This window comes from Pipistrellus kuhlii, unplaced genomic scaffold (genome assembly GCF_014108245.1).
Source record: "Pipistrellus kuhlii isolate mPipKuh1 unplaced genomic scaffold, mPipKuh1.p scaffold_m20_p_121, whole genome shotgun sequence".
NCBI lineage: Eukaryota > Metazoa > Chordata > Mammalia > Chiroptera > Vespertilionidae > Pipistrellus > Pipistrellus kuhlii.
Window position 1 is genome coordinate 196,180 of NW_023425429.1, and position 20,981 is coordinate 217,160.

The 20,981-nt window shown below is 57.8% G+C and overlaps 4 protein-coding genes across 18 annotated transcripts in view; 1 reads left to right on the forward strand and 3 right to left on the reverse strand.

Moving 5' to 3' along the window:
- Positions 1 to 421: 421 nt before the first annotated feature.
- Positions 422 to 5,833, forward strand: B4GALT3 (beta-1,4-galactosyltransferase 3). Of its 6 annotated transcripts, none has more exons than XM_045580353.1 (9): positions 423 to 539; positions 924 to 1,062; positions 1,227 to 1,354; positions 1,640 to 1,938; positions 2,468 to 2,703; positions 3,538 to 3,728; positions 3,827 to 3,949; positions 4,853 to 4,957; positions 5,087 to 5,833. In XM_045580353.1, the coding sequence occupies exons 4-9, from the start codon at positions 1,674 to 1,676 to the stop codon at positions 5,358 to 5,360; spliced, it is 1,194 nt and encodes a 397-aa protein (XP_045436309.1). In that variant the 5' UTR covers positions 423 to 539; positions 924 to 1,062; positions 1,227 to 1,354; positions 1,640 to 1,673; the 3' UTR covers positions 5,361 to 5,833. The 6 variants fall into 6 exon arrangements, with proteins under 6 accessions (XP_045436310.1, XP_045436309.1, XP_045436305.1 ...); XM_045580349.1 differs by having other exon boundaries at positions 1,661 to 1,938; XM_045580350.1 differs by having other exon boundaries at positions 448 to 539; positions 975 to 1,062; positions 1,661 to 1,938.
- A 90-nt stretch (positions 5,834 to 5,923) lies between these two features.
- Positions 5,924 to 9,374, reverse strand: PPOX (protoporphyrinogen oxidase). 3 transcript variants are annotated; one of them, XM_036434388.2, is made up of 13 exons: positions 9,203 to 9,220; positions 8,957 to 9,050; positions 8,717 to 8,851; positions 8,494 to 8,609; positions 8,288 to 8,420; positions 7,928 to 8,072; positions 7,658 to 7,845; positions 7,058 to 7,118; positions 6,776 to 6,894; positions 6,600 to 6,710; positions 6,370 to 6,519; positions 6,207 to 6,249; positions 5,924 to 6,135 (listed from the first exon to the last, which is right to left on the reverse strand). In XM_036434388.2, exons 2-13 carry the CDS (start codon positions 9,041 to 9,043, stop codon positions 5,993 to 5,995), a joined length of 1,431 nt encoding a protein of 476 aa, XP_036290281.1. In that variant the 5' UTR covers positions 9,044 to 9,050; positions 9,203 to 9,220; the 3' UTR covers positions 5,924 to 5,992. The 3 variants fall into 3 exon arrangements, with proteins under 3 accessions (XP_036290281.1, XP_045436303.1, XP_045436304.1); XM_045580347.1 differs by lacking the exon at positions 6,600 to 6,710 and having other exon boundaries at positions 8,957 to 9,049; positions 9,203 to 9,373; XM_045580348.1 differs by lacking the exons at positions 6,370 to 6,519; positions 6,600 to 6,710 and having other exon boundaries at positions 8,957 to 9,049; positions 9,203 to 9,374.
- Positions 9,375 to 9,790: 416 nt separating this feature from the next.
- On the reverse strand, positions 9,791 to 16,183 carry USP21 (ubiquitin specific peptidase 21). 7 transcript variants are annotated; one of them, XM_036434384.2, is made up of 13 exons: positions 15,977 to 16,182; positions 14,283 to 14,642; positions 13,201 to 13,260; positions 12,933 to 13,053; positions 12,624 to 12,735; positions 12,287 to 12,442; positions 11,764 to 11,831; positions 11,407 to 11,510; positions 11,120 to 11,224; positions 10,783 to 10,861; positions 10,455 to 10,562; positions 10,252 to 10,366; positions 9,791 to 10,111 (listed from the first exon to the last, which is right to left on the reverse strand). In XM_036434384.2, exons 2-13 carry the CDS (start codon positions 14,619 to 14,621, stop codon positions 10,021 to 10,023), a joined length of 1,458 nt encoding a protein of 485 aa, XP_036290277.1. In that variant the 5' UTR covers positions 14,622 to 14,642; positions 15,977 to 16,182; the 3' UTR covers positions 9,791 to 10,020. The 7 variants fall into 7 exon arrangements, with proteins under 7 accessions (XP_036290277.1, XP_036290274.1, XP_036290271.1 ...); XM_036434381.2 differs by having other exon boundaries at positions 11,764 to 11,828; positions 14,022 to 14,642; positions 15,977 to 16,180; XM_036434378.2 differs by having other exon boundaries at positions 14,022 to 14,642; positions 15,977 to 16,180.
- A 290-nt stretch (positions 16,184 to 16,473) lies between these two features.
- The window catches only part of UFC1 (ubiquitin-fold modifier conjugating enzyme 1), a 37,152-nt gene continuing 32,644 nt past the window's right edge, over positions 16,474 to 20,981 (reverse strand). The window contains exons 2-7 of one of the 2 annotated variants that reach the window (XM_045580359.1): positions 20,389 to 20,659; positions 18,076 to 18,143; positions 17,775 to 17,838; positions 17,447 to 17,523; positions 17,112 to 17,202; positions 16,474 to 16,882 (exon numbers count right to left, since the gene is read on the reverse strand). In XM_045580359.1, coding sequence (XP_045436315.1) covers positions 16,805 to 16,882; positions 17,112 to 17,202; positions 17,447 to 17,523; positions 17,775 to 17,838; positions 18,076 to 18,143; positions 20,389 to 20,511 — 501 coding nt within the window. In that variant the 5' untranslated portion in view covers positions 20,512 to 20,659 and the 3' untranslated portion in view covers positions 16,474 to 16,804. Of the gene's footprint in view, positions 16,883 to 17,111; positions 17,203 to 17,446; positions 17,524 to 17,774; positions 17,839 to 18,075; positions 18,144 to 20,388; positions 20,760 to 20,981 lie in introns of those variants that run through there. The other variant, XM_036434398.2, reaches the window with a different exon arrangement.

Consider the following 20,981-nt stretch of genomic DNA (forward strand, 5'->3'; position numbering starts at 1 on the left):
CTCAAGAATTGTTATTATTAAAGTTTAACATTACAAAATTAACAAAAATAATATAAAACTCATATCCTGCACATGGCCGTCGAAAAACGTATATTCCCTTCCCGTTCTCCTGCCGTTCCTTAGTTTGTGGTGCATTCTTTTCAAAAATCGGGACTTTTTAAAACGTCGAGGGATAAATTGTTAAAAATCGGGACTGTTCCGCCAAAAGCGGGACTTCTGGTCACCTTACACTAAAACTGGCGCCAGGTAGCAGGGGCGCCGCTGAGAGCCGCAGGGCCCGCCTCTGGGCCTGGCTGCGGGTTTCCTGGCTGCGGGGAGCGAACGCTCCAGGCGCGGTCACCCCGGGAACCGCCCCGCCCCGGGCGCGGCCCCGCCCCGGGCGCGGCCCCGCCCCGGGCGCGGCCCCGCCCCGGGCGCGGCCCCGCCCCGGGCGCGGCCCCGCCCCGGGCGCGGCCCCGCCCCCGCCAGCATCCAAGATGGCGGCAGAGGCGCCTGCCCGGCTGTCAGGCCGGCGGTGACCACGGGAAGCCGCAGAGCAGGTACGGGCCGCGGAGGGAGGGACGAGAGGCCCGCATGAACGTGCGGCGATCGGGAGGATGAGAAGTTTGGAGCAAAGGCTGCAGACAAACTCGAGTGGAGCGGGTCCCGGGCGGAGTGTGGACCGGCCGGGCGGGCGCACCAGTAAGGCAGGGCTCGTGCAGGAGTTCGGGTGGGAGGGGTGCCCACAGGTACTGGGTGGTAACGCTGGAGGCACAGGGTGGTAACCACACCCTCCGGGGAAGCTAGTCCGAGTGCTGCCCTGCGTTTCCTCCCGCCCGCGGAGCCGGGAAAGGAGGCTGGGACGCCCCCTCCCCCCGCGCCTGGGCGTGTGCTTGCAGCTCCCAGGTGGTCACGCTCCCTGCACCTGCGGACCTAGTTCCCAGGCACGTGAAGAGCGGAAAGTAGCCCGTTTCCTGCTCCACCCTGTTCTCTAGAGACCACTCCACAGTGCCGTCCCTGCTGCTTCACCCCCTGGCGGACATACTGTCTCCATTAGAGGCCCTGTCCCCACTCCCCGAGCAGGTTGGTTCTGTTGGGTTCGGGATGGGTGAGCGTGGAATGGACACCCCAGGGTCTCCAGTGGGAGAAGCCAGCATCTTCCCTCACGTCCCCTGCTGGAAACCCGCTTCGGCCCTTCTGCGCCTCTCCGCGGGCGGCCAGTTCATCCTTGCCCCCTTGTGTTCCAGCTGGTCCCAGGAGCTCCGCTGGCCTACCGCCCTCTGCGACATTGCCAGTTTTAGATAATGCATCACATCTCTGCTCCCCCGGGACCCCCAGGGCCCCCGTGATCTGGAAGAAGACAGCTTGAACCTAGGTGAGTCTCTTCCTCTGAACTGGAAGCGAGGTTCTCCAGAGACTCCTCTGCAGCGAACCTGAGGGTGAGGACTGAGAGCACAGGGGCGGGTAGGAGAGCTGGAGCGTGAGACCTGGGCTGGGAAAGGTGGTGGGGCCGCTGGTGGCAACAGCCTGTCTCTTCCCCATGAGGACTGCACACCCGTGTGCTCCCTCGCTGACCAGGTCCTCTGCGTGTTTTCCCTCTTCACTCCACCGCCATCCCTACATGATGCTCTCTGCTGCTGTGCTGCCCCTGCCTGCCCAGAGCTCTCCTCTCTCCTCACAGACCTCAGCCCAGGATGTTGCGGCGGCTGCTGGAACGGCCCTGCACGCTGGCCCTGCTCGTGGGCTCCCAGCTGGCCGTCATGATGTACCTGTCGCTGGGGGGCTTCCGAAGTCTCAGCGCCCTATTTGGCCGAGAGCAGGGGCCCACATTTGACTATTCTCATCCCCACGATGTCTACAGTAACCTCAGCCACCTGTCAGGGGCCCCTGCTGGGGCCCCGGGTGGCCCTCTGGCTCCTCAAGGTCTGCCGTACTGTCCAGAACGGTCTCCTTTCTTAGGTGAGTGCAGAAGGAAGGTGAAGGTGAGGGGAAGGCCAGGAGGGTTTGAGGGTCAAGAGGGAGACTTAGAACAGGAGGCTGATGTCTTTGGAAAGTGGGCTGAGGTTGAGATGGACTTGATTTGGAGTTTGGATTGGGCTCTGGAGTTGAGTCAGAGCTTTCTGTGGCCTGCTCTCGGACAGGCCTCTTCCTGCCTCCGGTTAGGAAGTGCCTCCTTTGTGGATGCGCCCTGATGTAGGTCACTGGTTGGAAGCCCATCTGTTCTCTCCCACCCATAATGGCAGCTTCCACCCCTGTGAAGGAGTCATGAGACCTACACTGAGAAGGTAGGCTCCGCCAGGAGCCTGCTCCTTCCAGGTGTGGCGAAGCTGTCCCAGCGATGGGAGCTCAGGCTTGTGTGTGTTCTGCGTGAGTCCTCCGGGGTTGTGGAGCCACAGACCAGAGTGCCAGGGGCAAAGGTGGTCCTGATCTCCGGTGTCCTCCTTTGCCCTCTGATCCTCTAACCCGTGACTGTCATTTCCTCCAACAGTGGGTCCCGTGTCTGTGTCCTTCAACCCAGTGCCCTCGCTGGCAGAGATTGTGGAGAGGAACCCCCGGGTGGAAGCAGGGGGCCGGTACCGCCCCGCAGGGTGTGAACCCCGCTCCCGGACAGCTGTCATTGTGCCGCACCGGGGCCGGGAGCACCACCTGCGCCTGCTGCTCTACCACCTGCACCCCTTCCTGCAGCGCCAGCAGCTTGCTTACGGCATCTACGTCATCCACCAGGTGCCCTCCCCCACGGAAGCCTCACGTCAGTGCCGCTCCCCTCGCATAGTGGTCCCGAGGACCTTTAGAGGGTTTGGCTGGTGAAAGTGGGAAATCCCTGGCTCTGCTGGCCATGCTCTGGCCATTCTTCTTGCTCGCTGCCGGGTGTTCCTGGTCCCACACACTGCCAGGACTTTCCTTTGTTACGTTTTGAATTGTGCCAATTTGGAATTGGACAGATTTGGGCTAAAGTTTTAGTTCTGCCATTTGTTCCATATGTGACCATAAGCAAGACACTTAACCTCCTGCAACGAGATGAGGGGTGACTGATAAGACACCCAGTCACATGGTTGCTGGTTGTCAGATTTAATGCTAACAGCAGCATGTAAGTATCAGGCACACACTGTTGCTCAAAATACTTTTTGTTGAGTGAAATTTTTAGATCGTCTTTCTTTTCATTCTCTTTGCCCCCCATCCTACTTTGATTTCTCTCTTTAAAAAAAAAAAAAAAAAAAAAAAAAAATATATATATATATATATATATATATATATATATATATATACACACACACACACACACATTATTGATTTTTTACAGAGAGGAAGGGAAAGAGATAGTTAGAAACATCAATGAGAGAGAGTCATCGACCAGCTGCCTCCTGCACACCCCCTAACTGGGGATGTGCCCGCAACCAAGGTACATGCCCTTGACCGGAATCGAACCCGGGACCCTTCAGTCTGCAGCCAACGCTCTATCCACTGAGCCAAACCGGTTTCGGCTAGGGCCCTCTTTTTACTTTTATGCTTCAGTGCCTCTCCATGCCTCCGACAGTCAGGCCCTCCGCACTCTTTCAGGCTGGAAACGGAACTTTTAACCGGGCAAAGCTGCTGAACGTGGGGGTCCGGGAGGCCCTGCGTGACGAGGAGTGGGACTGCCTGTTCCTGCACGACGTGGACCTCCTGCCAGAGAACGACCACAATCTGTACGTGTGCGATCCCCGTGGGCCCCGGCACGTGGCTGTCGCCATGAACAAGTTTGGATACAGGTAGAGGCCTTAGATGCTGGGAAGCAGGCGAACGGGGGGATTGTGGTAGGGATGTATACCAGAAGACCTGTGGAACCCAAGGATCTTTCTCTCCCCAGCCTCCCATACCCCCAGTACTTTGGAGGGGTCTCAGCGCTCACTCCCGACCAGTACCTGAAGATGAACGGCTTCCCTAACGAATACTGGGGCTGGGGTGGTGAGGATGATGACATTGCTGCCAGGTCAGCCCTGCCTTTCCCCAGCCTGCATCCCCGCCCTCTGAGGCCCCCCTGGCTGTAGCCCGTTAGCACTAACCTTTGCACCCAAAACCTGCATTGTGCCATGCCTCTCCTGTCTTCTGCCCTCCCTTCCCCCACTGTCACCCTCAGCCTCCTAGATCAACAGGTGGCAGTATTCTGGGACCCCCCGAGCAGAAAGGGGCCACTTCCTGTGTGGCCACGGGAGGAGGCACTCAGGACCAAGAATCACTCTGTTTCTGTGGAACATGTGACCTTCAGTCTCAGCTGACCCAATTTCCTACCTGTGATTTGAGCATTTGGGCTTTGATATACGGATCCATTGCCTCCTCGCCCTGGAGTCCTGAATGGCATCTCTGAATTCTTGTTAAGTGTGAAGTGCCCAGCAGTTTCTAAATGTGTGCTTCCCAGGCCCCCTCCGCGTCCTGCTCCTGTGTTAGAGGTGGGGCTGGGCTCTGTTCAGGTCTTGGTTCCACCTTGCACATTGGAGGGGGCAGGGCAAAGGAGGCCGAGCAGCTCAGCCTGTCTTCTAAGGAAGAATTGCTGAGCTTGACCTCCAACTCCGACTTGTCCTGCACGTCAGACATAGAGGCTGCTCAGCATGCCCTTCCCGCCGGAGAGCATCTCCCGGACCGTTAGGGAGCAAGCAGGGAGGTGTTGACAGAGCGGCCAGATTCCGAAAGGCCCAGGGCAAGGGTGCAAGGCCCTGAGGGCTTGTGTTCTCTTCAGCCATCTCCTCCTTCCCATTTGACTCTCTCCCTGCCAGTCTGACACTAACGAGAAACAGTCCGCTCTCTGCCTAACTTCAGTAGTGTTCCCTTCCTGCTGGCCCGGGCTCCCCTTGTGCACCCCAGCTGTTCCCGCCAAGATCCCTCCCTCTTCCCACAGGGTACGGCTGGCTGGCATGAAGATCTCTCGCCCCCCCACGTCTGTGGGACACTATAAGATGGTGAAGCACCGAGGGGACAAGGGCAACGAGGAAAACCCACACAGGTAGGCAGAGGGGCTGCTGAGCAGTGGGTCGGGGCCCTCCGGTTCTGTATTTGAGTCAGAGAACCCCCACAGGCCCCTCGATTCCTGGCTGTTCTTCCTGGGTCTTAGTCTCTAACCTCTAACCCTCAGATTTGACCTCCTGATCCGTACCCAGAATTCCTGGACACAAGATGGGATGAATTCACTGACATACCGATTGCTGGCTCGAGAGTTGGGCCCTCTCTATACCAATGTCACAGCAGACATTGGAACTGACCCCCGGGGTCCCCGGATTCCCTCTGGCCCCCGTTACCCACCTGGCTCCTCCCAGGCATTCCGCCAAGAGATGCTGCAGCGCAGGCCGCCAGCCAGGCTGGGCCCTCTGCCTACTGCCAACCACACAGCCCCACACGGCCCACACTGACGCCTCCTTCCTGCCTACCTTTAGTCATGAAACTGATCCAGAGGGGTCTGTTCTCCCTCCCTCAGCTCCCCACTGCTCTCAGAGGACTAGGCACCACTTATGCTGTGCTGGGCCGGGGCCTCTCCCTGCTGGACTGGAGTTGGGCTCCTCTAGACCTGGGGGCCCTTTGTAGGGCGCCTGCCAGGATTATGACTGTGAATCTCTGATGTCATGATTGTATGTGGTGACTCCTGGGAGCGCTGCTCCTGCAATGGGAGCAGGGCTGGACCCCAAGTCCCTTCCTCTTCCATGGAGAGAAGAGTGCCCCAGCTTCTCCGGGACCTCTGTGAATATTTATTCTATTTATGGTCCCCAGGATGTGAGCCCTTCCCTGGACACTTTCTGCCAGGGCTGGAGCAGCCCCCCTTCTGGCTCTGGCTCTGGCTCAGGGGGCTGGATTTTGATATATTTTCTAATAAAGGACTCGGTCTCGCCTTTGCTCCTGCTTTCTGCACCTCAGGCACCCTTTGCCTGTCTCTGCACCTCCTTCTTCCCCATGCCCATGACAGGACATCAGACCGAGCCAATCTCCCACAACTTTTATTTTCCCGGTGAGTCCCAACCAGCAGGGACAGCAAGGTGAGGTGTGGAGATCATGGGTCAAGTTCTAAGCCCAGGGCCCGGGCTGCTGCCTGGCGCCCACTCTCTATACAGTCATTGACAGCCACTCCGTCATAGGAGGCTCCAGCCAGGGTCAGGGGCAGCCGGTGAATAGCCAGGAAGTGGGCAGCTGACTCTGCAGAGGACAAGGAGCATCAGCGGGCCGGAGCTCCTGGCTCCCCTCAGCCCAGCTGGTCCCCAACTCACCCAGTTTCCTCCAGTGGCCGAGTGTATACTGGGGGATGCAGTGCTGCAGAGAGGAGGAGATAAAAGTTTATTTCTGACGTCACAAGCCTTGGTGGACATTGACAGAAACGCCAGGTCCTGCCTTTGATGCCTCCAGTGGGAGCTGAGGGCACTGTCCGCTCACCCTGTGCAGATGGACCAGACAGTGACTCGGGGGCTCTTTCAGTCCTAACTGTGTGGCAGCTGCTTCCTGTGCCTGCTGCTGGAACAGCTCCTGAGAAAAGGCACAGCCCCTGGCCTCCAGCGCCTGTAACCAGGAACCTCCCAGCATCACCTGGGAGAGAAGGGAGTCCTGACCTCACTGGGCACACAGGAGCCCTCTGGACACCCAACTAAGCAAAGCTGCTTCCTCACAGTCACTCTGAGGCCAGGGGGGCTCCCGTCCTGCTCGGGAAAGGCAACCGAGTCGTACACAATCCCCAGGACGCCTGGATCTTCTGAGGACGGCACCAGATGTCCAAATCCCTGAGGAAGGAGGTGGTCAGGGGGAGGACTCCACGGGGCCCTCGCCTCCCCTTCCCGTGTCACACCTGCACTGGCAGCTGGGCTCCTTGGTACTGCAGGTTCACCACGGCCACAGACACAGCCCGGATGGTGCCCAGGACGCGCGCGAGAGGTGCGGCCTCGGCGGGGAGCAGCTTGCTGAGCACTAGGGGAGCCGGCAGAGGCTGCTCAGAAGGCCTTCCCTCACAATTCCACCCACCCTTCTTGGGACTAGCCTTCCCCAGGATGCGCAATTGGCACATGGTATGGTCCTACTGGCCCAGAAACCACAGCCTGCCTCACCCTGGGTGGGGAAGGGAGGTGGCTACCTGAAGCTGGAAGAGCACTAATCACGTGGTCGGCCTCCAGGCAGCTGTCCCCCAGAGACACCTGAGTAGGAGCACATTTGAAACATGGGAATTTTGCCTCAGCTTCCTGGGTGCACACGTGGCAGGAGAGCTTGGTAGTTGGCACAGAAATCACCCCCTTAGTCAGGGAGGGGGGCCAGACAGCCAGTGTGTCCATGCTGAGCTGTTCAGTGGAGCTGTCTACCCACAGACTTGGAACAAAGGGTCTCGGAGGAAGGTCCACAAATAAGGCCCACATTTAAACAGCTTCTAGGGCAGGAAACGAGCAGCTCCAGTCTGCCAGCCCGGGCTTGGTTAAAACATTTAGGCAAGCCCTGGCCAGGTAGCTCTTTTGGTTCGAGCATCGTCCCCATGTGTCAAGTTGTGGGCTCCATCCTGGGTCACAGCACATACAAGAACCAACAAATGAATGCATAAATAAGAGGAACAACTAATCGATGTTTCTCTCCACCCCTCCTCTAAAATCAATAAATGAAAGTAAGCTTAAAAAACACAACAGAACGTTTAGGCAAAGATGGAAACTACCACACAGGCTCATTGCACTCCACGGGGCACTCCTACCTTCCAGCGTCCCGCCTGGAGGCTGAGCCCACAGGCCGGATGGCCTCTGAGAACAGTGACCCCCCTCTCGGTCAGGTGGGTAGTAAGTGCCTGGGGCAGCATCTCCAGCCCTCCTCGGAGTGACCACTGGCTCCAGCGTTCAGCTCGGGCCTGGCGAATGAGTGCCGAGTCTGGCTGTGAGCTCTGCCCTGCAGAGGAGAGGAAGGAGAGGAAGGAGAGAAGCAGCATGACAGCCCTTCCGGCCTCCAGCCCGCGAGCCTCGCCCCTCACCTGTCCCCAGCAGCAGCCCCAGTAACACGGAGCGATGGGCTTGCTCGGCTTGAAAGAGGCTGGGAAAGCAGGACCGCACGCTGAGCTCCTGGCTGCTGCCTGCGAACACTCCGCGGCAGAGACTGTCCGCGGCCAGAGCAGCCACCTGCGGTGAGAGGGCACTGAGCGGCCAGGGGTCGGCGCCCTGGTTTTCACTGTCCTGCTGAGCTGTCCCGGGGCAGCCGGGCTTGGGCTCCGAAGCAGCCCACCATCAGAAGGGGGAGAGGGTCCTGGAGGCACCCGCCCTCCAAAGTTGAGTTTGAAATGACAAAGGACACTCCCAGGGACATGGGGGGCGGGCAGGCCTCTGGGCAGCGGCACCTCCGGTCCCAGGCGGCGCTCGGCAAAGCTGTGCACAGTCTCATCAGGGTCTCTGCTCTGCGGGGCGGTCAGGTCCCTCAGCCCGGCCCAAAGCAGAGGCTTGGAGAAGGGAGGCGACGGGCGGAGCAGCCCCCTGCGGGAGGCACGGCGGTGAGGGGCAGGGAGGGCGCTCACTCCCATCCGCTGGGGGCGGCGGCGGGCGTCACCTGAGGCCGGCGGGCAGCGCGTGCAGGGCCCCGCCCGCGTACAGGAACCGGTTGCGGGCAGCCGGGTGGTCTCCTCGGACAGGTAGCACTTCTGAGGCCAAGCCCAGCTCAGACACCTGCTCCTCGAACGTCCCCGGGGGGAGAAACGAAGAACCGACCACCAGATAGGCATCCCCCCTGCCCTCTGGAGGACCCCTCTTCTCCGGGCACCCCACAGCCTCACCAGGAGCAGAGTCCGGGCTCCCCGCGCCCCCGCGGGCCGAATTCCTCGGGGCCCGAGTTCGAAGACGGCGCCGCCGGGCCCTCGCACGGAGCGGATCCAGCCTCCCAGGCGCTCGCCGCCCTCCACCAGCACCACCTGGAGCGGGACTGGCACTGTGGCCGCGGCCTCCGACGCCGGGGGAAGGGGGTGGGCCGGCCAGGGACCAGGGGATCAGGGGCTGCCTCCGCGCGGGGAGCTCACCTTGGGAGCTGTGGGGGCGCGGCTCAGGTGGTAGCTGGCGGCCAAGCCGCTGATGCCTCCGCCCAGCACGACCACGGTCCGGCCCATCGGGAGCTGAGGAGAAGGGCGGCACGGAGGGCTGACCGGCTCCCTCTCTGCAGCGTCGGACCGCGCTCCCCGCCCCGGCCACTGCTTTGCGGGAAACTGAGGCAGGGTCCGCGGACGCGGTGGTGGGAGCGCGAGGCCCCGTTTGGGGCACAGACTCACCCAAGAGACGCACGAGAGGAAGTGAGGGAGCCCCGGGGGTGCAGGCCAGAGGCTTCCCGCCCATGCCCCGCGGGAAGAGACGGCCACACCCGTGCTATCGGCGCGCTCCACTCAGCGCGGGTCGCACCCGGCGCGGCCCCCCAGCGCCCCGCCCCCACGGCCCGGCTCTGAAGGTCGCGCCTGCGCAGCAGCCCGCTTCCCATTGGCGGCCGAGGGGTGACGTTGGCCAATGGAAACCCCGCTGGGCAGCGCCGGCGCCGGCCCCCGAGCGGAGCGGGCGGGGCAGCGCGAGGTCGGGCTGCGGAGGAGCCCGGAGGCGGCCCCGCGCACCTGCGCTGCGGGAAGTGGCTTGGGGCGCGGGGCCCGGGGACGCGGCTCGGTAAACAGCTCCTGACTGTAGCGGCAGCCGGGCCTGCGAGAGCGAGGGCCCCGGGCAACGCACCCCGCGTTTGTCACCCCGGGTGCGGGGGGCTGGGGCCTCGAGGGGCCGCCCCTTCGCCCGTACCAGTCTCAGGTTTGCCTTCCCTCTTTGGGCCCCACGCGCCCACGAAGATCCTGCCCCGCGAAAGTACAAACAAGGACATCCTCTTTTCTTAGTAAATTTATTCACAAAAAGTGAGATTGTAGTCCGGGGCTGTACACGGGCGGGGCCTGGGAGCTCTGTACAGGGGGCTGGGACACAAGGGGCCCTCCAGGTGGAAGGGTACTTTTTAATTAAAAAAAAAAAAGGGAGCTACAGTCACCCTCCGCCTCCCCATGAAAAAGACACAAAAATAGACGTCTGTGAGGTAAGGGGAGCTGGGCTTGGGGTGACGGCTTCACAGGCAGCGGGGCGGCTCCGGTGCCAGCTGGTAGAAGAGCACGTAGCCCTCGCTGGACGCCACCTGGTTCTCGCTGACCGGAGAGACCCTGGGGAAGGGGGCGGGAGGGCTCTCATTCCCGCACGTCCTTCTGGCCACAGGGCCGCCCTCGGCCTCGGGAGGGAAGGGATGCAGACCTCCGGCCGCACAGGAGGGAACAGCCCGGAGGGGACCAGGAGGCTGTCTCACCGAGAGTCGTTGTAGACGTGCCAGCCCGTCTGGCAGCGGCACAGGGCGGTGTAGTGGCCGTAGTGGACGCTGCCCGAGTGGTTGCACAGGGCGTACAGCTGGTAGACTGGGCTTCCTGCGGAGGCAGAGGCCGGGGGAGCTGCTCGCCGCCGGCTGGCGCCCGCGCCCCCTTCTGGCCTTCCCAGGGCCTTCCCAGCACTCACCGGCTTGGTCGCTGGCAAAGTCCCCCAGACTCAGGCGCTGCAGCGGGAAGTCCACACCCACGGAGCTTTTCTTGATGGAGCCTCGGGAGGCGGAAAAGCGATTCAGATCTAAGCTCTGGTTAAGGAGCAGTGAGAGGGGATGGGGGTGGGGGCTCCGAGGGGACTGAGCTCTTGAATGCTGTCCACTCCCCTCCCCCAAGGAATACCGGGAGCATGGCAGGCATGGTGTTTTCCTAAGGAAATTCAATTGCCAAGTATCCAGCCTCTGCAAACATGGGGAATGAGAAAAAGAATGGATGAAAGAAATAGAATATGAAGATTAGGATACGAAGTACGAGGATTCGGGGGAATCTCTGTACTGTCAACTTTTTGGTACTTCGGGTTTTCTGCTGACATCGGTCACACACCTGAATAAATATCAAATAACGTTAGATTGTTATGCTCCTCACCTCGAGTGGCTTTTCCGACACTCTGGCCACATAAAATTTACTCCTCCCGTTAATTCTGTATCCTCTGGGCCCCTCTTTGCCCCAAGCACTAGGACTTACCTGAGACCAACAGAAATCCAGACATACACACATTATTCCCCATAGTAAGGTATCATGCAACCCCTGTATCCCATATGGAACACCCCCCCCCCCCCAGTCCCCAATGTTACCACATCCCGTTTGAACCCCACATACTGGGGCATTTTCCGACTCTAGCTCTTCTTCCTTGGTGAAGAGGTTGAAGCAGTCCCGCAGAGACACTTTGCCCCCAGCAAATCCTTTCTGGAGGGAAAGGGGAATGAAGGGACAGCATGTTCTGCATTCCCTTTTCCAACTCTTCTTAACCAATCCAGGCTTCATGTCTCCTCCACAGACCCGAAGGGCTCCCCCCAACTCTGGGGGCAGCTAGGATTGGGCCTCCAAACCCATGTCCCATCCACCCCTGGAATCCTCTGAAATCCCACCTTAGGGATGGGCAGGGACAGGTCACAAAAAACCTCGAAGGTCGTGGAGCGATACCCACAGGCCTGGCACTTGAGACAACTTTTCAACTGGCCCACAAACAGGTCTAGACAAGCAGAGGCAGGAGAAAGTCACTGGGAGAGGCCAAGGTGCTTGCTAGGATTCTTCTCTTTCCATCCCTTTGCCTGACCTTCCTTCCCCATCACCAACACTCCTAACAAGCCCCTCACCCCTTTCCCATGTTTTTATCACCCAGCTTGTTCCCACAGCCCTTGCTTGTATCATGTTCTTTCTCCCAGCTTCCAGGTTCCCCACCCCCTCGCGGACTTATTTCCCTGTTGCTGTGCCCTGTTCCATACCCACAATCTTGCTGTCCTCTCGCTCCAGGTAACGCTTCCACATTAGGTTGGCCCGGTCATTGTCACTACCACAGAAGGGAAATGGGAAGCACCCCTGAGAGCAGGAAAAGTGGGCGCCCAGACACCCCTGAAACGATCCAGAGCCCTGTGCCCTACCCATACCTCCACTTCTCTACATTTCAAGGAAGAGGGGGGGACTAAGGCTTCCGAGGACTTTCTGGGGAAAGCCAAGAGGAGAGGAAAGTAAAGGGATGCAGACAAAAAAGAACATGCTGTCTCCTTCCCCCGCTTCAGGCTCTTTAGTGCCTTGTTGTAAAGTACCTCTCCCTCCTCCTCCATGGGGACATCCCAGCACTGCTCTGCCTCCGTTCGCTCCAGCCTCCCGCTCTGCACTGCTCCTAACCCATTTCTAGGCCATGCGTTTTCCTGGACCCTACACCTCAGCCTTGACTAGCTCTGTTCTGTGAAGGAAGTGCGCTACCGGTAAACTACTGGGGAGAAAAGGGTGTGGGAGCAATCCTACCTTAAGTCAGGTTCTTCTAGCAGAGTCCCTCCACAGAGGGGTGGAGAGGGAGCCGGACTACTGGCCAGGACTGGGGGAGCCCGGCGGCCCCGTCGGTTGATTTCAAGGTGTAGCCGCTCCATGAGGAGCTTCAGAAACTCCTGGGCATCCTGCTGGCTACAGCCAAAGAGTATGAGCAACTGATCCCCTCGTCCACAGACACTGTCCCCTGCCCACACGGTTCCCACTTCCTGGATTAAGAACACCTCAAGGCTCAGGACAATGCTGCCAGGACCCCTGCTTGGTCCTATCCCCAGACACGGCCAGAGAGAACTCCCACACCCTCCAGCTCTCCCACCTGTATCCAGAGAAGGAGGGCACGTATTTCTGGAAGACAGCTCGGAATCGAGTAGGATTTACTGCTTCACAAGAGTCAGGGTGCCACAGGGCCCCAATCACATCTGCAAAGGCTATTGGGAGGGAGTGGGGAAGGGAGACACAGGTTAGAAGAGGCAAGCAGGAGGCTGAGGCAGAACAGCCTTTACACAGTGGTACCAGGAAGATACCACTGGCAGAATGGAGGCTGGGGCGGCATTGGCAGTTGGACCTGCAGGGGGTTGGGGGGAAGAGGATGTGAAAGGCACGGGGACAGGAGTTATAGCCCCACCTTCAGTGAGCTCTTGGGCTCGGCCCCCTCCAGGCACCTCTTGCCGGAAGTCCCTTCGCAGGCAGAAGTCCCGGAGAGGCCGAGTGCTGCTCAAACACTGCAGCACGGCGTTCAGGAAGCACTAGGGAGCAGCAGAGACACTGCCATTATCTCTCCAGACCAGGCCCAGGGAACCTAGAGTTGCAGTGCCCCTCCCCCCAGCCAGCACGTCCCGCCCTGCACGCTCCCCATTTCTGTGAGGGAGGACGGGCAGGAGAATGGCTCTCACCGTGTTCCCCAGATTTCGGAGGCCAACATGACCAGAGCCCAGAAGCAGTGTGTGATGAGCCTGGAAGATCAGAGTGAGTCAGGTTTCCACATAGCCCACGTGACCCTCTAACCTTTCAACGGCATGTTGCTTTTAGCTGCCCATTGCTTTTACCCCCCTCTAATACCTCACCCCACACTCTACCCTCTTTCCCTCTGGGTATGAGGGCCTCCCTACCTCACTGGACATGAACAGTAAGCCCATCACAGGTGTGTGCACCATAGGCTGAGCCATGCCAGTCCCACTGTTCTCCACTTGTTCCTCTGCCCAGCTAATTGGCAAAGTAGCTCCCAGGGCAACTGCCCAAGCACTGGCATGGTTGCCCAGCTGCTCCCCACCCCCACCTTGTTGTGTCCAAAGTCCCCTCCTGCCCCCATGGCCCTTCCTGAACCCTTTCCTGATGGCTTCAAATGCAATCAGCCTTGCTCAAGAAATGGGCGACCACACTAGCTCAGATTCCTGAGCCCGCCCCTCCTCACCTTCAGAGATTAATTAGGCCTAGGCAGTGTCCTAGGAGAGAAGGCAAGGGAGACAGGGGCCTGGGGTACCTACAGGGAATGCCAAATGGCTGGGATAAATCCCTGGGGACTGAAGTTGTGCACCATGTGGGGGAGTGACAGACAACCCCAAAAGATAAGGAAGGGAGAGTACAGTCCAAATGCTGCAATGAGGGGCTAAGAAAGGAACTTGGGACAGGGGGGTAGGAAAGCCATGTGATTATGATGGCAAGAAAGCTGGAGGGACATGGGAATGGAAGGCCACATGTGCTGACAAATCCTCACCATCTTGTCATCGGAGTAGAAAGGCTTGGAGGGTCGGGCAGATATCACGCGGAAAGTGCCATGGGAGGTAGGGGGCTCTGTCCGTATGCTGAGCAAGGTGGGGGGTCCAGGAAAGCCCCCGAGGCGGCGGAGAGAGGTGCTACGTCTCAAAGTGGGTGGCTCAGGCCGGAGCGCCAAGCGGCTCAATGCAGCCCCTAGCTCTCCAGCGCCTCGATGCCCTCCCAAGGCAATCCCCATTGGACGCAAGTCCCCACTGCTCACAGACTTGGACCGGGCTAGGTTGGTCCTGGTTGGGAGAGGCAGAGCCACAGCTGGGGGTGGTGAGCCAGGCAGGGGAACTCCATGATCTGCCCGAAGGGGGCCTCTGGGACGAGGGCCTGAGGTCCGTGTCCGTCCCAGCTCCAGTTTCTTGAGCCGTTCCTCAGGTGGACCTGGCCGGGGAGGCAGAGGCCGTAACATGGGGTTCGGCCCAGGGACTGGGTTTCGACGCTCCTTACTGCGAGCCCGGGGGGAAAATGGTAGTTTGGATCCCACTCGGGGCTGGACATTGACAGATGGCTCTCGGGTCCGGCCCAGACGGTGCTCAGAGGCCTGGGGCATTGTGGTCACCACAGATAGGACCTGGGAGAAGAGAGGGGCAGCATATGAATATGGACGGAGGGGGAACCTAAGCTACCATACATACAAGCTTCTAGGTGCGCTGAGGGCGGAAGCGAGTTGTCCTATCAGTCATTGTATCTCAGTACCTCATAAAGTAAATGCATAGAGAGTTGCAGTGCCCCTTCCCCCAGCCACTATACGGCACACTGGAACCTCAGTTCTTGAACTTAATTCCTCTGGAAAGCTGTTGGAGAAGTGATTTTTTAGAAAACCGAATCATTTGTTCCCATCAGAAAGAATGTAAATTGAATTAACCCGCTCCAAACCCCCAAATGATTATGTTTTAACCTTTCTTCTAGTATATACAGTACATGTCTAATCTATAAATAAGCACTTCTTTTCTTAAATTTATCAAAACACCCTCTATTAGCCTTAAACAAATTTTTCATATATCACTGCCTCTAAAGTGCTACCACTGTCTAACTGCTTTTCTTTTATACAAATCTTTCAATTGCCTGTGATTGTTATTATGAGCATTTTCACACCCTTAGCAACATTAGCACTTTCTGTTTTAAAAATGTGCTAGTCACAAAAGCATTCTTTCCTTTGCTGCCTGAGAGATGCTTTTTGTCAGGTAGCAGTATCAGCATGAAAGGGTTGTCAGGTCCAAAACAAGTTTTTGGTCGACAACCCAGACTTTTTTCTGTGACAACTTGGTTGAGAACCAAACTGTTGGAGAGGGGAGGCGTCGGAGAAGTGAGTGTGGCTGTATTCATTGAGTATAAATGAATGGTGACAGCAGCCCACGGCTTTGACTCCATTCCTCACTAGCTTCCTGCAGAAACAGCTTTCCTGAGGCTGCGGTAGCCCTCTCCCTGGGATCACTGCACCTGCGGCTGACAAGCCTCACACCGCGGAGGCAGGCGGGAGGTGCCCGGCCCCTTGGGCGCTCGGGCCAATGGGGTGGGTGCAAGGACAACAGCCCGGAACACAGCTTCCCACCCTCAGCCCCTGCCCCTCCCAACTCAATGGTGACTTGCGACGCCCTCCCTCCCCCACCCTCGAGCTCCAACGTGGTGTCAGCTCAGGGGTCGCGACGGAAGGCGGGCGGGCAGGCCTTCCGGACCCCGGGTCGCCCGGCTCGCCCGGCGGCAGGGCTTCACGGGTCCACCCCCCTTGAGGGCAGGAAGGCCGAGGCCGTGATTGGCTCCGGAGCCCGGCACTGTATCCCCCACGGCCCTGGACACGGCCCCTGCAGCCCGTCCTCCCAGGCTCGCCGTCCCCTGCGGTGGAGGCGTCCTCCCAGGTCCGGGGCACCCCCCCACCCCCACCGGCCGTAACGCCGCGGCCCGTACCTGTCCCCGGGGTGCGGCGGGGGAGCCCCGCCGGGGCCAAGCCCCAGCTCAGGGCTGCCCCCCCCGACCCCTGCGCAGCACCCCCGCAGGCCCAGCTGCAACTTCAGGCGCAGCTGCCGCCCAGGTCGCTACCGTCGCCCGGGCCGCCGCCATCTTTGTTGGTCCCGCCGCCACCGGCTTCAGCGTCGCTCACGGCGCCGGCGCAGCCGCACTCCGCGCCTGCTTCCTCAGCGCTTGCGCGACCCCGCCCCCCGACACCATGGCAACGCAGCCAACTTGAGGAGCCGGTTGCCAGCCTTGCCCAGAATTGTCTTTACACCGTCACTGCCATCCACGTCCCTGAAGTATGGGGTCCCGTCACCTCATTCTGTGGCCCACAGACAACGGGAGCGTGGCCCGGAGGCGCAGGGAGGGTTCAGCGGCAGGCATGGGAAGGTCTCTGCGGGTGGGGAAGGCTGGCTGCTGTGAAGAGCCACCAATGAGAACCACAGGCCACGGAGGAAGCAGCTTTTATTGATGAGTTATCTCCGAAAATCAAAAGACCATGTACCCACTTTCTGTCACCTGCTGTCCTTCAGGACCTCACATTGCTCCCCCTGGGGAGGGGTCATAAGTGGCCTTTTGGTATTCCAAAGCCCCAGGCTTCCCCCTCCCTGCTAGACATTCAGAGCAATACTGTTTGTTGGTTTTTTCAGCAATGCCTGCTGCAGCTACTTAACAGTTGTGGGTGAAAGAGTGTGAGGGAAGCACTGGATGAGTAAGGGACACACAGGAAAAAGGATCGTAGCCTCTCAAAGGTCCCCTGTCCAGCATCAGTGGCTTGATCCTTCAGATGCACTTCTCTTTATGCTGAATAACACCTTTCTGAATCAGATCGGGGATTTCCACTGCCAGCCAGGGACCCAGCTGTAATACAAGGGAGACTTGTGAGCTTACTGCCACCGAGGCAGTGCATCTTGTTCTATCAGAAGCTCCTTCCTAGAGAGATTCTAGGGGAGCACACCCAAGGGAAAACATTGCTATTCCTTGTTTATTCTCAGTTACTTTTCCTTTTTATATTTCTATTGATTTTTTAGAGCGAGAGAGGAAGAGAGGGGACGGGAGAGGGAGGGAGAAGCAAATAACTCAAACTTACCCCCAGAGCCATAAGATGAGCCAGTCCAAACTTGGGCACGTTCCTGGCCCACAAAGGCTTAAAGTGATCAGTCAGACATATTTTGCCACCTCTATGAGAGGGACAGAGGGAAGAAGGTGTTGACATGCAAGGTTTACCATGAAACATAGCAGCCTCTTGGGAGCACAAGGCTACCAGTGATCCAATTTGGAACAAGGTCAGCTGAGTGCAGTGCGTAGGCTTGGCAGAGGGCGGCCTAGAGCCCCCCTAGGCCAGCAGGCTCTGGGAAAATGCCGCCTCCCCAAGTTCCCCCCAAGCCCGTTTTTGACCCTTTCCCATCTCCTATTCAGTCCTACCTGTACATCTTGGCTGTTTTTCCATCCAGTTCAGGGACTGCAATTTCTGGCGCAGTAGTGGGATATGTGATAGGAATCTAGAGGAATTATAAAGGAGAATCAGCATATACAGAAACTATTGTTACCTCACATACATTTCTCAGGTGAACTGACATGTTTGGCAAACTCCCAAGCAGCATGTGCAAACCAGAATTCTGGATTTGCAGATGAGTAAATAACTTATGCTTGCTTCAAATCTCAGTTTTTCCCTCCCATTGGAAATTTTCTTTGGTCCTTTCAAGAAAAGTTAGCTTGTTAACCTCCATATTTCCCATACCATCATACTCACTTCAAACTCGATGTCAAACTCATATTTGAGGAGATCATGGATGTACCAGCATTTTCCAAACCACCTATAACAAAGACCAAACCTCAGTCCAATTTGACCATTCTTCTCTTACTCCAGGGACATCTTCTTGGTTTAGGTGACAGCCTGGGAGACTCATGGGATAGGACTTGGGAAGCTATGGAGCTTGTGAGTGGACAGCCAATATGAAGCAGGGATGGCCCAGCAGTGAGCTTTGAGATACTAAAATGCTAAAACCATGTAAGATTCCCACCCCAATACCCCCCCAAGAGGGTCTGCCTACCGAGTCCCTTCCTTGTTGGACTCCAGTCGGAACCAATCAGTGTCTGCATTCTTGTTGTTCTCCACATACTAAAAGCAGAGAATTAGGTCTTTGAGGCGGAAGTTGAGGCCAAGGGCAGTCCCCCTTCCCTCAAAAGAAAATTATGAGACTACTTTCTTTCTTAGTACATTTGCCCAGTTTTCCTGACATAAGCAAAAACAAAGTCACACTGGTAAGCTGGGGACTAACAATTGTCCAGAGCAGAGAATGCTTGGGATCTATTCACTTTAGCAAAAAGATCTGGTGACACCACCTGAGTTCTCACTTCTGACAGTTTCTGCCCCCAGCCCACAACTTGTTTAATGGGGTCTTCCCTCCCTAGAGGACATTATATGGCCCTGGTTTTGATTAGCACCCACATGCTGATGGACTTCCAAATCTTTATCTTTAATCCAAGTGTTTTCTCCAGCTTCAGACTCTAGTTTTCAACTATATATTTCTGCCTTCGTTTCACAGGTACCTCAGGCTCAGCTTTTGCTTTTATTCCTTCTGACCTGATCCCCACATCAGCATTCACTGTCACTTAAGCTAGAAACCTGGAATTGTCCTTTTTTAAAAAAAAATATTTTTTATTGATTTCAGGAAGGAAGGGAGAAGAAGAGGGAGAAGGAGAGGGAGAGGGAGAGGAAGAGGGAAGAGGGAAGAGGGAGGGAGGAAGAGAGAGAGAGAGAGAGAGAGAGAGGGGGAGGGAGGGGGAGGGAGGGAGAGAGGAGAAAGAGAGAAGAAAAAGAGAGAAATATCAATCATAAGAGAGAATCATCAATTGGCTGCCTTCTGCATGCACCCCACTGGGGATTAAGCCTGAAACCTGGGCATATGCCCTGACCAGGAATACAGCCATGACCTCCTGGTTCATAGGTCCATGCTCACCGAGCCGCACCAGCTGGGCTGGAATAATGCTTGACTCTCCCTCTCCTTTAGTCCAGCAACAGTTCACATGTCCTGCTGGTTTTACCTTCGGAATGTTCTTCAAATCTACCCCTCCCCTCTATTCTCACTATAACTAACTGCAGAGTTTAGACTTTAGAGCATCAACTTTCTTTTGCCTGGATTCATCACAGACTCCTAACTTGTCTCCTTCAATCTTATCCCTGTCAATTCCATTTTCATCTCTATTGCTACTATGATTGATCTAAATTCAAATCTGACCAGAATATTCTTTAATGAAAATCTTTTAAAGGAATCCCAGTCTCCAAGATAAAATTCGAGTGCTCAGACCTATCTCTCAAGCCTTGCCCACCACTCCATGCTACACATTTGATGCTGTAGCAACTCTGAACTAGTTGTGTTTCTTATACACATCACGGCGCTGCTAGCTTCCATGCCTGTGTCTTCTGCCCCCTTTGCCGTGAAAGCCCTCCTCCCACCCTCGCCTCGTGTCGGGCTGACTCGGGCTGACTCGTGTTTACCTGTTAAGTCTCAGTTCAAGCACCGCCTCTTCCAGGGAGCCTGCCCTAACCCACACTGGATTAGCTACCTCACCTGCTTCAGAACATTCTAGCAGTTTCTCTGCCCCCCTCTCCCTTTCTCCACTTAATGTCTCTTAATTGATCTCAGAGAGGAAGGGAGAAAAACATCAATGATGACAGAGAATCATTGACTGGCTGCCTCCTGCACCCCCCACTGGGGATCAGCCCCAACTCGTTATGTGCCCTTGACCGGAATGGAACCCGAGACCCTTCAGTCCGCAGGCCGAGCTCCATCCACTGAGCGACACCGGCCAGAGCTAATGTGTCTTAATTGCCCGTGCCCGTAATAACCCGTGCCCATCTACCTCGGCTCGGCCCGCCTTATTGGGCTTCGGGACCCCTCCCCAGAGACGAGCGCACAGCGGGGCTTCCAGCGAACCCCGCCCGGCGGAGGGACCGGCGCCGCGCTCCTCCCAGACAGGGGACTCGCTGCCCCGGCTGGTCGCTGACGCCGAGCTCGGCTCCGCGGTTCTGCAACGGCCACGTTTTGACTTTTCGGCCCTAACGTGCTCGCCCCTCAGGAGTGAGCGGGCGGAGGATCGCGGGGCCCGGGCCGCCCCTCAGCCCCGGAGGGCGGACCCGGGAGCCGAGCGACACGCCACCTTCCGAGGCAGCCCCGCAGGACGCGCGCTTCCGGCTCCCCACGCGAGGCTCTTCCGCCTGCTCCCCATTCCCCGCCCGCCTAACCCGCGTTTCTCCACTTTCTGTGAATTTGGGGGTTCAACTTTAGGACCGGAAATGGCTTCCACACGGAGCCTATTTCCGAGCACATGCGACACCACAGCGCTTCCCGGGCCGCACTCACCCGGATGAGAGACTGATATTCCTCCTTGAGGCGCTGCACCCACAGCTCCCGGTCCCGAGGTCCGGCGTTCGTCTTCAGCACTGGGATCTCAGACACGACACGCCGGGTGGCCTCGTCCGCCATCTTGAACAAGGGCGCAGGAGAAACGCGGAAGCGGTTTGCCGGTCGTGTACTTTCAGGGCGCCGCCATCTTTACTGCGGGAAGAGGGGGAGTCGGGCGGCCTCAACGCTTCCTTGAACGCGATCTTTATTTCCTAGGAGCTGGAGAGTCCTACGGGAAGAACAGGTGGAAACGGTTTGTTCCCTACTGGATATGGAGCCAGTCAGTTAAAAAACACCCCAACCCTCCAGACTGCCCAAGCCTGGCTTCCGCTCCTGCTCAGAGAAGCCGCCTGGAAGCTCCCTCCCCCCGGAGCTGGAGAGGGGCGCGTTCACGTTCCTCCCAGGCGGTCCGGGCTCAGGCCGCGCTTTCTTCCTAACACTCCCCTGCGCGGTTTCCGCGTCCAATAGCTTCCTTATCTCCCAGGTGACCAGCCTGAGGGTGCAGCGCCAAAGAGGTCATCCCAGAGGAGGGTACTGAACCGGCAATTATC

Bases quoted from the DNA above. Each gene is read 5' to 3' on its own strand.
- B4GALT3 (XM_045580353.1), top strand. From the start codon at position 1,674: ATGTTGCGGCGGCTGCTGGAACGGCCCTGCACGCTGGCCCTGCTCGTG. The intron at 3,950-4,852 runs GTCAGCCCTGCC...CTCTTCCCACAG, and splicing joins GATGATGACATTGCTGCCAG to GGTACGGCTGGCTGGCATGA. The intron at 4,958-5,086 runs GTAGGCAGAGGG...TCTAACCCTCAG, and splicing joins AACGAGGAAAACCCACACAG to ATTTGACCTCCTGATCCGTA.
- PPOX (XM_036434388.2), bottom strand. From the start codon at position 9,043: ATGGGCCGGACCGTGGTCGTGCTGGGCGGAGGCATCAGCGGCTTGGCC. The intron at 6,711-6,775 runs GTGTGACACGGG...CTCCTTCCTCAG, and splicing joins GAGCCCAGCTGCCAGTGCAG to GGATTTGGACATCTGGTGCC. The intron at 6,520-6,599 runs GTGAGGAAGCAG...CTTCTCTCCCAG, and splicing joins CCCCTGGCCTCAGAGTGACT to GTGATGCTGGGAGGTTCCTG.
- USP21 (XM_036434378.2), bottom strand. From the start codon at position 14,621: ATGCCCCAGGCCTCTGAGCACCGTCTGGGCCGGACCCGAGAGCCATCT. The intron at 13,261-14,021 runs GTGAGGATTTGT...CTGATCTTCCAG, and splicing joins TCTACTCCGATGACAAGATG to GCTCATCACACACTGCTTCT. The intron at 10,862-11,119 runs GGATGTGGTAAC...ATATTTATTCAG, and splicing joins CAGTATGTGGGGTTCAAACG to GTGTGTGACCGATGTCAGCA.